This window comes from Mytilus trossulus, chromosome 2 (assembly GCF_036588685.1).
Source record: "Mytilus trossulus isolate FHL-02 chromosome 2, PNRI_Mtr1.1.1.hap1, whole genome shotgun sequence".
In the NCBI taxonomy this organism is placed as follows: Eukaryota; Metazoa; Mollusca; class Bivalvia; order Mytilida; family Mytilidae; genus Mytilus; species Mytilus trossulus.
This window is the reverse complement of record NC_086374.1, coordinates 6,462,124-6,476,428: the sequence shown is the minus strand read 5'-3', so window position 1 is coordinate 6,476,428 and position 14,305 is coordinate 6,462,124. Positions and strand designations below refer to the sequence as shown.

Sequence of the window (14,305 nt, the reverse complement as noted above, 5' to 3'; positions counted from 1 at the left end):
ATGGACTTTCAATTCATAGTTTGTTTTATTTATTTAATTCTACATAATTATTGGGTTAACGTCTATGGACAAGCGTTTAAATGACAGTTCTATAGCTTGAGGGCAACGAACATTATTTATCAATAGATAAGCGTAAATACCTTATGCCAGATAGCTTGTATCTTCACAAAGTTTGATTAATATGCTGTGATACGTTATGATAAGCAACGTAGACACATTAACAAGTAAAACAATAGTTATATAATACAATTAATTGAATAGTTTTCAGCTTATGATATCAAACTCAAAGTACTGCTGTTAATATCTACATTATAATATAGAGTAATTGTTTTGCGATTTTCATTTGTATGTTCTGTGTATTTAATATACTTCATATGCTTATATCGAAATAAATCTGTCCATATGTATCTTTCAGTTAAAAAAAACTCAATATGATAAGAGAAAAAGTTTAGACCTTTCGCCGAATGGAGAGCACCAAATAAAACTGAGACAAATTCTCTATATCCAACAGTAAAGTTATAATAACAACTATAACAACAAATAAAAGCGATAGTTATTCAAAGGCGGACGAAATCCTACTGAAATCAATTCACTTTATGAATAAAATACATTCACCGTTGATTGACCGTTTTGTATACTTTGTCTTCTAAAGGACTTTGAAGTCGATAAAAAAACAGTAAGGTCAAGACCTAGGTTTACCATCTTTTATCATACTATTTACCTAGCTTAACTTACTAGTTTTTGTTCGTTAGTATTTTGTTAAATATTCTTTTATTACATAATTTTTTTTACATCAACAAATAAGTAATGTCTGAAAATTTCCTACTTTTTCGAAAAAAAACATGTCTGAAAAACATGAAGGGTAAAACTGGTATATCATTTTGTGGACGCCTTAAAGCAAATTCGCTGTGGCTTGATTACTTTGTAGTATTTCTCTCATAACGGTCACATGCAATTTCTACATAACATAAAATTTAAAGGGAATAACTATGTAATAAAGACCACAATTTCTGAGTGCTTTCAATGCATTGCAACGATAAATAATACACTCCTTAAAAGGTTTTGAATATGCGTTTTGGTCATATTTTCAATGAAAGCGTAGTTTTCAACCATCATATGTAAAACGAAGAAAACCACTCGATTATATAATGATAATTTCGGTCATGCTGACTTTTTTGCAGATCGTGTCCTGTTGAACATTAACGAGATTGTTTGATAGATTTGGTATATAATATATGTAGTCCAGTTTATCTTAGATTTAACCTCAAACTTATTGCAACAATGTTTAAGTTCTAAACTATAGCATTATGCCCATTATATATATATATACACAGAAAAAAGTCCCATAAACTCTAACTTGAGGAAACTCAAAATCAGCATTTATAATTTCTTATGGAAATTAACAATGCAAGGGGAGATAACTCTTGCAAAAATGAGTCTTTTTTGTCAGTTTTTGGTTGTTTTTCTTGAAATTTATGTAAAGTATGATACTTTGATTGGGTAATAAGTTTTTATTTAACTCAATCATATATCTCTGCTCATGAAATGTACACAACCGATGTGTTATAGGTAGTTCTTTGTTTGTGCTTTTTCATAAAAGAAATTGCTTATTTGAAGCTTTGTGACCATTAAGAAAAAAATAATGTGAAAATTTGGTATTGTTTATGTCTGTATATTATATTTTTGCAGTAACTTACTTATCTAAAGACTTTTAACCACATGCTTAATTATTTGATTAAATTTAGATTCTTCACCTTGACATGTTGAAAAGTTCAATAAATGGTCAACTTATAAATTACGAAATATAGATCAATGCTTGATAGAAGATATGAAAACACCTTTAGAGTTGTTTGTTATACTCTAAAGACCGCTAAAAATCCAGAATCAATACATTCTGATGAATAGAAGCGGTATAGTAATAATTTTTATTGATATTTCTGCCTTTTTTGCAAGAGTTATCTCCTTTTTCAATGCAAATCTCCAGAGGAATTTTCAATTGTGATTTTTTTTAGTCTTCCTCAAGTTAGATTTTATGGGACTTTTTTTCTGTCTATATTTTGGGTATAATGCTAAAACAAGGAAAATTCTCGGTTTTATCCATATGTTCTATTTTAGATCTCGGTGATAATGTTGGTCAGCAGGTGGGGTTATCGAACAATTTATGTTTTAACTAAGTTTGAAGCCAAATGGCTCAGTAGTTTTAGAAACCATTTTTGTAATAGAAAAAGATTTTTTATCTTTTAGAATCGTAATTGTTCTATCATCCTATTCTCTGTATAAAAAGGAAAATGTGGTATATAAAGGCAACAGTAGTATACCGCTGTTCAAAACTCATAAATCCATGGACAAAAAACAAAATGGGGACCGAGGGAAACGCATTAAATATAAGAAGAGAACAACGACACAACACTAAAATGTAACACACACAGAAACGGACCAAGCATCAGACAAAATCTCACGAGAATAACAAATATAACATCAAAACCTAATACATGAATTTAGGAACAATTTGGGAACAATTACCGTGACACGTCTTATCACAATGTGAATTTACACTCTAAAAAAAGAGAAAACAAACGACGCAACGTTAAAATGTAACTCACACAGAAACGAACAATAATATAACAATGGCCATATTCCTGACTTAGGTAGCAATAAACAGTTAGGAAAAAATACTAAAATTTGCCCTTATGAATTTTACCATCCCCTTTTCTTTGCTTTATTGCAATATCAAGCTTACTGCTTGTGTCATATATGGGCATATGTATGTAATCAGAATCTTCCATAGATTTCATATCCAGTATATAAAATGGTAAAATATAATTTCTTTTTGGTGTATCCATGGCAACAATCTGCATTTAATTGTTATAAAATATTGCAAAAAGGGGGGGGGGGAAGATGTCACATATTTCCCCAAAAATTTGGCTAAAAGTAGAATTTCAATCGCTTGAAGTAATACCTTTTCTGAAACTGTGTACATATATCATTCAGCAAATCCAATGAAAATCATATGTCTTTCATCTCATTTTTTTGTAAAATTGCGTTAAAAACTTCTTGTAGAAAAAGAGTGTTTGTAAACAGTACATTAATTTCTGGACCAATGGCCGGTCTAGCTATGAAAATACGGATTGTCAAACAGAAAACAGCCCATAAAACATGTAAAAAATAATATTGTTGCTCTTATAAACCATCTTTGAAGGCTAAATTAGCACTCATCTGTCTAAAAATTAATTTTATTACACAGTAACTTTCCTATTTGAAAAATCCACAGGGGCCAAAATGCGAAACTAAACTCCTAACTGTGTATTGCTACCTTAGTACAGGACATTTTTAAAGGAACAAATGGTGGGTTGAACCTTGTTTTGTGGCATGCCAAACCTCCCTCCTGTATGGCCATGTAAAATATAACATCAAAATGACAACACAACACCACAGAACTGCAATATAAATAAATTGGAGAACACAAGTGACAAAGAAACACACGAACTCTTAACAAGAGACCAACTGACTCAGAAGTTGACAGATTTGGGTCACTGTACGGCCTCTGACAATGAGAACAGCCAATACCACATTGTCAGCTATGCAAAGTCCCGAGATCACAAATGTTAACCATTCAAACGAAAAAAAAATAAACAAAAGGACGCTTACACTCGGTATTGAGATAATGACAAATATAATGCCTACCCAAGTTAAAATGAACAAAGATCCATGTCAATATAGAACTATTGCTAAAGTAAATGTATTTGAATGGTCATATTTTATTCATAATAGTGTCCTCGTATAATGAGTTTTCGTGCTTTTACGAATGCATTGTGACGTCACAATTTCAATTGCATCACACAATTACAAAATTACACTGCACAATTAAATGCCTATTTGTTTTTATGTAAACATTTACCAGTACCTTACAATACTATAACGCATACGTTTAACCTCATTTAGATTATTATTGTTCAATATATAGTTTACTAAAACTGCAAAAAGGGCAGCAGGAATAATTTTAGACGAACATGATTACACCAAACCTTCAAGAGTACTATTGCACAAATGTAACAGTGTGCCAATCACACAAATAATACATTGTCACAAATCAGTACTAATGTACATGGCAAAACATGACTTAACTCCAGAATATATGTCCAGTCTTATTTTATCAGCTTCTGAAAACCAAAAATATAATACGAGATTTTCATTTTCAGATAATTTTATAATTCCAAAACAAAAAAAAAGAGTTGTATAAGTCTAGTTTCTCGTACACTTGACCAAAATGGTGAAAAGTTCTTCCTTATTCAATCAAAAAATCAAATACAGTATCAGAATTTAAACATAAATACAAAACTATGTACTTTTAACACAACCATCATATTTGTACTGTAATGCCATATCATAACTGTTTACTGTATTTTAAATTGTATATAATCTTTATTTACCATTATTATTGATGCATTATTTATTTTTGATGTAATTATCATTGTATCAAGAGAGCCTTATTGAAAATTGGTGTAATCCAAATGAGTAGTTCTCTCTAAATAAAGATATTATTATTATTATTATTATCATTATAATACTATGCTCGTATCATGGGTTTTCCTGCTATTAAAAATGCATTGTGACGTCACAATTTCGAACGAGAAAGCATGGATAATACAATCTCAAATGACGTTCGAAAACATGTGATATGACCATATGTATACTGCATATGTATTTTATACGGCAAAGACTGGTCTCTCGCAGTTTATTTAGTTCAATGATTAGAGTATAATTATAGAACTTTCGCCGAACTGGGAGAACAGAATAATAAATTAAAACAAATGCTCTATATCCAACAGTTAAGTATTATCAGCAACAACAATAAAGAGGAGCAATACGCATTCGTCTATACTGTCTCTTTGGTATAATATTCACGTCCAAGTGATAAAAATATCCTTGATTTTTACTAATAAGATGTAATGCTTTCTATAAGAATAGGAGAACGAATTCCTACTGAAACCAATTTTCTTTATGAATGAAATACATTTACCGTTGATTGACAGTCTTGGACTTTTGTGTCGATAAAAGAAGGAAAGCCTAAGTTCAAGACCTACGTCTGTCACCCTTTATCATAACTATTTACCTGGTTTAATGGTAGTTTCGTAAGCATATTGTTAAATATTCGTTATATGATTTTATATCATCAACAGATTTGATAGTTAAAAAGTTTGAAAAATCATAGTTTTTCTGAAGAAAATCTGTCTGAAAAAGAGGAACGATAAAAAAAAAAAGTATATCGTTTTGTGGACGCATAAAAAGCAACTTTCGCTGTGTCTAGATAATTTTGTAGTACTTCTATTATAACAGTCACATGCAATTTCGGCATTAAATAAAATCTAAGAGGAATTGATATGTAATAAAGACCACAAATTCTGAGTGCTTTCAGAGCATTTTAATGATACATTCCTTAAAAAGTTTTTATAAATGCGTTATTGCCATATTTTCAGTTGAAGCGTAATTTTCAGGCATAACATGCAAAATTAAAAAAAAACACTCAATTACATAATGATAATTTCGATCATGCTGACTTTTTTGTAGATCTTGTCCTGTTGGTCATTAAGGAAGATTGTTTGAAAAATTGACGAAAGGCAGATCTTTGCATTCTGAACATTTCACGATGAACGTTAAACGATTGTCACAACTCTAACTGGTTTTAATTTGACAACTGAAATGTAAGACCGCAAAAAAACTTAGTACAATGCATTATAGTAAAGTGCCTAATAAATGTTGGCATGAGTAACAAGATTTCTAATCATATATTATATAGAGATCAATCAAAGAAGTAACATGCAATTTATCGAAACTGCTAAACAAATTCAAATGTTAAATCAGTCTTGCAATGCCATCTTTTGTGGGATTGTGATGTAACTCAACCGCAGATAAGGCTTTCAAAAACAGTTATAATGCTGATTCCTATTACATCATAACACTTCATAGGGATGTTTTGTTGAAGAGAAGGGTTATATTACATTTCAGCATTGAGTACCAAATGTTAAAACCTTTCAAGCTATCCATCAAATACCTTCAAGTTAAAATTTGTCAGATTTTACATTTCATAATAGTTTTGAATTAGAAGCATAGGTAGTATCACATACAAAGAACATACGCATAAACATTCATACAGCTTTACATCTAAAAATACTTTTTGAAATGAAGAAAAACTATCTTACCTGACGAGAAACCGTATTCTATAAAATCCGGGCATTCGATGATGGAATTTGTACCTGGATCAGTGCTTTCAACACAACCAAATCCGTCCCATGTCATGGGGCATTTCAAATCTGTAGTTGGAAAAGCGTTGACTTGTTTTTCACAACATGACACTGCAGCATTACAACAGTCTTTCCATCTTTCACAGTTGGTTTTATCAAGAAAACTACAAATTTCGAACACACTTTGGTCATCATGGATATCTGGTAAAACTTCTTGAATGTATGTAGTTAAATTATGTAGAAGTTTTGGGTTTCGTTTATCAAAGTTTGGTCGTAGATGAGCAGATTTATGAAAAAGATAAGAATAACACATTGAACAAGTCCACAGCTGAAAAAGACTCGAATTAAGATAACCAAACGTATCCCTACAAAGTCCAGTTGTCATAATCTTCCACCTATATATACTAATATTTAAAAAAAAATCTTAATCGAAATGACTTCGTGTGTCGCCACGATGATAATATTGTGGCATGTCTATTGAACACACCGAATTAAATATCATTTCAAATCATTACATCATTGTCTTCATCAAATTATTTCATAAAGTATTGCTGTGTATTCTACGAGATTAATATTTCAAACGAAAGTATAATATAATGAATACCAATTACATAGGCGAAAGACAATCCCGATTAATTACGCTGGTATATCACTAACATCGATAACCCTATATGATTTCCAATGATGTCGATTTTCAAAGAGAAAAGAGTTAAATGAGATGAAGAATGATCCGAAGGTAGTTTTTAATAAGGATTGCATTGAATACTTTTTATTCGCGTATCATAGCTAATGATGTTTCCCAGTAATAGCTAAGCAGAAAGATGATAAGCTCATTTGTAAAGGACAGTGTTATAGTTTATTAACCTGTTTGTTTATGAAGATGTATTTTTTTGGAGTCGCGGGCATAGGTTAATAACACATTTGCCTGAACTAATGCGATCCATATATAATCGATATTCATTAATAGCAAGTCGTAAAAGAAAAAGACAACGTCAACCCAGTCTATCTTTACTAAAACATTATTTAGATCACCATGAGTTCCGCTCATTTCACTTTGACCGTAAGGTACGACAGTTGTTTAAATCATTGCCCTGTTGGTCCCCATTGTAAAGTTGTCTCATTGCGTCACATCTTTTTTTTTTTACAGTTGTAAGTAGTAGACATTAATATTTTATAATAAACTCTGTGCATCTTAATGATAAATAAATACATTATTTTATATTAAAGCAATATTTTCATGATTGTTTACTTTTTTGAAAGATGACTTCTATCAGATTAGTCATAAAACATGCCAAATGTTTGCTTCGAGTTGAGCCGAAATCCAATGAACATGTTTTTTTTCAAGTGGTTTCTATTAATTTAAAAAGATTAAGAATTTCGTGTTAAATAAGTGACAAAAGTAGTTTACATGTGTTTAAATTATAAAACCGCTTTAGATACACAAACCAACGGGATGGTACTTTTGATAACTATTTACACCACTGAGTCGATGCCAATGCTGGTGGACGTTTCGTCCCAGATGGTATCACTAGCCTAGTAGTCAGCACTTCGGTGTTGACATGAATATCAATTATGTGGTCATTTTTATAAATTTCCTGTTTATAAAACTTTGATTATTTCGAAAAAACTAAGGATTTTTTTTGTCCCAGAAATAGATAACCTTAGCCGTATTTCGCACAACTTTTTGGATTTGGATGCGCAATGCTCTTCAACTTTGTACTTTGTAGCTAATTAAAACAAACAAAAACATAACTTTTCTAAATATCAGTACAACAATGTTAAATCTGTAAATTTGTGAAAGTAAATTGTTGTTCTTCCCTATATCGAGACAACACCGCCTGAACTGAGTCCTTTGTTCTAAACAGTTCGGTTAGATACCAGCCATAAATTTTGTATTTACGCCAGACTCGCGTTTCGTCTACAAAAAACCCATTTGTGACGCTCGAATCCAAAAAAGTTAAAAAGGTCAAATAAAGTACGAATCTGAATACCGTTGAGGACCAAATAAAATTTTAAAATTTTAAATTTACGCCAGACGCGTTTCGTCTACAAAAGACTCATCAGTGACGATCAAATAAAAAAATGTTTAAAATTCCTTCAAGTTTCACCAAAGGTACTAGTATTTTTTTCCTAAAGTAGAAAAGCTTTAGAATTTTAAAATTTCAAAATGTTGTAAACAGTTAATTTATAAATATGACCATGTCAATGATAATTCATTTTAGAACAGATAGATGTTTAGATAATCTGAAACCAATTCCATCCTCATGCTTAATATATCATATACTGTGTTACATCTCTAGATTCTTCTAAACGGGTGAGTTAACACTCGGCCACCAAAAGCTAAATAAACTCACATCTTCCTATATCTAATTATTGTAGATACCAGGACTAAATTTAGTATATAAATTTAGTTCAATAGTTCATGGACACAGTTCAGGCGGTGTTTTCTTGATATCCCAATAGCATGAGTTCCGGCGAGGGAAGAACAAAAATTTGAAAGAATTGTTGTGCTGCTCTTTAGAGGAGTTCTGAATATAAAATTTTTTTTCAGTCGTGCATCACCTCCACTCGTTAAGTTAATATGGTCATTTTTATAAATTGTCTGTTACAAAACTTTAATTTTTTCGGAAAACTAAGAATTTTCTTGTCCCAGGAATAGATTACCTTAGCCGTATTTGGCACAACTGTTTGGATTCTCAATGCTCTTCAACTTTGTACTTGTTTGGCTTTATAACCTTTTTGATATGAGCGTCATTGATGAGTCTGATGTGGACGAAACGCGCGTATGGCGTACTTAATTATAATCCTGATACTTTTAATAACTAATTAGCTTCTTTCATTTTTAGAAAAAAAGCATTAACTACAAGATATATGAAAAATGTATATAATTTTCTTACGTTCATTCCTTAATGAAAGACAAATAGTAAAATAAATTAAAAAAAAATCGCTTTTAGCAGCCAGTTTGATTTAATTTTGTCAAAATGAGCTAAGAAACTACGCTGATGAATTATTCACTTGCAAATGAATAGTTCAATCTCATTGAATCCGAATTCGTTTAACCTTTAATTTAGACACTAATCAAGACAAGGGTGACGCATGTAATCAGCTATAAAAAGCAATGCAGAAAGACTTGTTATTTTAAAAATGATAAAGATAATGTGTGATTAAAGAACGAGGAAGACTTTTGGGCAGAGAGGAGGAAGATTTGTGATTGCACGATCAGAAAGGCTTGAATAACAAGAAAGACGTATGATTGAAAGATGTATTTGATGTAAGAATTAAAACATGGTTATCAATTGGATGCAGATGGTGTGTGATTAACCGATGAACTGTGTTTAAACATTTTTATTTATTTTTTGAAAATACAAAGAATACTCTACTCCAGAATTAAATTATCTTAGCTGTATTGGAAAATCTTTTTAGAATTTTGGCTCCAAATTGCTTTTCACATTTATCGTTTCCATTCTCAATTTTATCTTAACGTTCGTACTTTAATTTGCCTTTCTCTCTTTTATTTTTGGCTTCACTTGCAAGTCTTTTTGTAGACGAAACGCGCGTTTGGCGTACAAAATGTGATTTCTGGTAAACATGATGAGTTTATGAAGATAACCGTGTTATCGAAGATTTAAAAATATGTCAAATGAAGGATTGGAAAAATTGTATGATAAAGGCTGAAAAAGAAGTTCAGTTTAAGGATGTAAATGTGTGATTAAGGCTGAAAAAGAATTTTAGTTAAAGGATGTAAATGTGTGGTGAGAAGAATGATGAAACTCAAAAGAAGAAAACGATTTTTTTAATTTCTAGATGAAGTAAGCATAAAGAAGCAGATTAAAGGATGACCCAAATTTTTCAATGAATGATAAAAAATGGAGGATGATTCTCCATTGAAGGCTGAAAATTTCGTGATCTTAGAAATTATAAGATTTAGCATGGATGTGCCTTTATATTTTTTAGTCTTTGGCTTGCTGTTTACATAACGTATACGACCAGATATCTTTTTCTTCCTTTTAATTAACTTAAACATGTATATTATACTACTACTTGGTAATTATAGGGGGCCAAATCAAGTCTGTATAAAGACATTGTTCGCTGAACGTGTGAGTTTTGTCAACTGTGTACTAGACCACCCCTATCTAAACTTATATCAAGGATGTACGTAATCATCTCAATCTTTTACGTACATTAGATACACATCTAGCTTCAACAAAGACAAATCGTGGTGTGGTTTAATAATAAGATATAGCTGTGAAACAAGTTCAAGAATTTAACAGGAAACGAGATGTATTTATAGTTTTTCTTCTAGAATAAGTCTTTTTTTCATACAAATAGAACAATATTACCTTTAGGCAGAATGGATATGACATGCTGTAGTTTTTTCTGATCGATTTTGTAATATTAAACGATCTTGATATTCACTGTAATTTCAAGAAAATAAATTACTGTTTTACAAGCCCTTTCATGGAATCTGATATAATACCTTGAGGTAAAGTGTGTACTATTACAGCTTAATTTGTCCAAAAATGTATAACCCTGGTACCTAATGAGTAATTATTGTGCCAGAGGTCACGGGTTTGAAAACTCACTGCTACAGAAGTAATGTTGAAAGATAATCATGCTTCATTGTTACGGTATTAAAGACCTTTTATGGTTTAATATCCAGCGTGTTGATGTGATGCCAGAAGAAGACACCCTAGCTAAACGAACACTTATGCACGGTTGATTTCCATCATCGACTCTTGAAACGATGACATGCAATAAATTTCTATTGATTTGTTATAAAAAGAGATAAACATAAATGGAAAGTTATAGAAAGTTATTATCTGATGTTTTATTGAATATCTTGTCCAGTTTGGTATTTCTTTTTGTCATTTTGGTTGTATTACCTCTGCAACGTTGTATTAGGTTAAGATTTTCAAATAGTGAACATCTGGTTCAGCAACATTGATAACGTTGCTCAGGTGTAGTGTATTATTGTTTGTAACATTGATAACGTTTCTCAGGTGTAGTGTATTATTGTTTGTATCATTGATAACGTTGCTCAGGTGTAGTGTATTATTGTTTGTATCATTGATAACGTTGCTCAGGTGTAGTGTATTATTGTTTGTAACATTGATAACGTTGCTCAGGTGTAGTGTATTATTGTTTGTAACATTGATAACGTTGCTCAGGTGTAGTGTATTATTGTTTGTAACATTGATAACGTTGCTCAGGTGTAGTGTATTATTGTTTGTAACATTGATAACGTTGCTCAGGTGTAGTGTATTATTGTTTGTAACATTGATAACGTTTCCCAGGTGTAGTGTATTATTGTTTGTATCATTGATAACGTTTCTCAGGTGTAGTGTATTATTGTTTGTAACATTGATAACGTTGCTCAGGTGTAGTGTATTATTGTTTGTAACATTGATAACGTTTCCCAGGTGTAGTGTATTATTGTTTGTAACATTGATAACGTTTCCCAGGTGTAGTGTATTATTGTTTGTAACATTGATAACGTTGCTCAGGTGTAATGTATTATTGTTTGTAACATTGATAACGTTGCTCAGGTGTAATGTATTATTGTTTGTAACATTGATAACGTTGCTCAGGTGTAATGTATTATTGTTTGTATCATTGATAACGTTTCTCAGGTGTAGTGTATTATTGTTTGTAACATTGATAACGTTGCTCAGGTGTAGTGTATTATTGTTTGTAACATTGATAACGTTTCCCAGGTGTAGTGTATTATTGTTTGTATCATTGATAACGTTGCTCAGGTGTAGTGTATTATTGTTTGTAGCATTGATAACGTTTCTCAGGTGTAGTGTATTATTGTTTGTAACATTGATAACGTTTCTCAGGTGTAGTGTATTATTGTTTGTAACATTGATAACGTTGCTCAGGTGTAGTGTATTATTGTTTGTAACATTGATAACGTTTCTCAGGTGTAGTGTATTATTGTTTGTAACATTGATAACGTTTCCCAGGTGTAGTGTATTATTGTTTGTATCATTGATAACGTTGCTCAGGTGTAGTGTATTATTGTTTGTAACATTGATAACGTTTCTCAGGTGTAGTGTATTATTGTTTGTAACATTGATAACGTTTCTCAGGTGTAGTGTATTATTGTTTGTAACATTGATAACGTTGCTCAGGTGTAGTGTATTATTGTTTGTAACATTGATAACGTTGCTCAGGTGTAATGTATTATTGTTTGTAACATTGATAACGTTGCTCAGGTGTAGTGTATTATTGTTTGTATCATTGATAACGTTGCTCAGGTGTAATGTATTATTGTTTGTATCATTGATAACGTTGCTCAGGTGTAGTGTATTATTGTTTGTATCCTGATTTTTTTGTCTTGCGGTTGAGATTTGTCTTATTGGCAATCGTTCTTCATCTCTTTATTTTAATGTTACTATGGCCTTCAGCAAGAAGTTTTCTTTCTTACAGCTTCTATAAAGAGTGTTAACCTCTTGTTTGGATGAATTTAATGTATAATTTGTTTACACGCGGCAATAAGCTATAAGCTCATCGTATATAATTGTTCACCAGAATCTGACGATTTTAATTGCGGTGTCGTGTATATTTGATATCATAATCTTGTTTTTTTGTAAGTAATAAAACATATAAGATTTTAATGATAGAAGTTCATTGTCTTAAAAATTTCATTAATGTCTAATAACAAGCCATTTGTTTAATATGATATTTTTGTAATCAATAATAATTCTGATAGAGAACATGTTTACAAAATTCTTCTCAATTTTGCCTCAAATGATATAGTTACAAAGATATTGACAAATTAGTAAGAAAATAGCAAATCATCGTTTCTACAAAGTGAAATAGCAGAATAATAATTCGCTTTCAGCAGCTAGTTTTTGTTCTCAATTTTGTCAATTAAACCAAGAAATATCGCTTAGGAATTAATCACTTGCAAGCGAATAGTTCGACCTTATCAAATCAATATGCATAGGAACATCAATTGAACCCATAGATAGAGATGGGTAACGAGTGAACTAGGCGTGATCAGCTATTAAAATGCAACGAACGCCAACATTTTAAGTAAAACAAGGGTAAACCATTTGGTTGACTTATTCGGTCTACTAAATACCTTATATAATGAAATCAAACAGACTTAAAAACATAAAAAAACACAATTGCACGAGTTCGCGATCTATTTATATCTATGTTTTTGTTTATATCGGGCTATACCGTAGACTTCACCCAAGCGGAAATCTGTTTAACGAATATATAGAAAAAAGTTAAATCACAAAAATACTGAACTCCGAGGAAAATTCAAAACGGAAAGTCCCTAATCAAATGATAAAACACTTCAAACGAATGGACAACAACTGTCATATTCCTCACTTGGTACAGACATTTTCAAATGTAGAAAATAGTTGATTGAACTATTGTAATATTAGATCAAAACCCTTCCATGTATAGTTTAGCTAAATTATATTGAAGAATCAGATATCGTATATTAGAATATATTAGACAATTGGATAGGGATATTTATGAAAAATGTGCGAAAACGATGTAAAATCGAATATTTTTAAATAACTTCATGTTTTTTCACAGGAATTGAAACGATTGTTTATTGTATAACCATTGTAATTCTTGAGAGGTCACATCAATGGTTAATGAGATGGCGTCTAGGCAGAAATACACACAAAATGCTTACACAATCTATCGAGTTTATGCATCATAAATTGTGTGTTATGGACTTGTTTTACTTTGAATATATACGTTTTACTGTGTAATAAGTCAAATATGGGAGTTTCAGTAAAATCAGTGAACATGAATTAACAGATAATGCCCCTTTAACATTGGTGTTTTTTTTACTTGGGCGACGTGGGATTCCATAAATACATTTCCGTATTTATTTTTAATATTAGATAACTACAATATATAAACTTAACATTGGTACACTGCATTTATAATTCATATATATAGTTTACTTCTATTGTTTGCGAATATTAACCGAAACTTTTCCGAGTCTGAAAGACAATAACCATCAAAACCAAGGAAAAAACTCACAAAACCAAAGGACATTTACATCAACAGTTATAAATAATAATTAA

The 14,305-nt window shown here is 31.0% G+C and overlaps 1 protein-coding gene across 1 annotated transcript in view; it reads right to left on the bottom strand.

Annotated features, from left to right (window-relative positions):
• The window catches only part of LOC134704804 (calcitonin gene-related peptide type 1 receptor-like), a 38,845-nt gene extending 32,218 nt beyond the window's left edge, over positions 1 to 6,627 (bottom strand). The window contains exon 1 of the mRNA XM_063563587.1: positions 6,201 to 6,627. Within this exon, the coding sequence (XP_063419657.1) occupies positions 6,201 to 6,627 (427 nt within the window). The remainder of the gene's footprint in view (positions 1 to 6,200) is intronic.
• Positions 6,628 to 14,305: the final 7,678 nt, after the last annotated feature.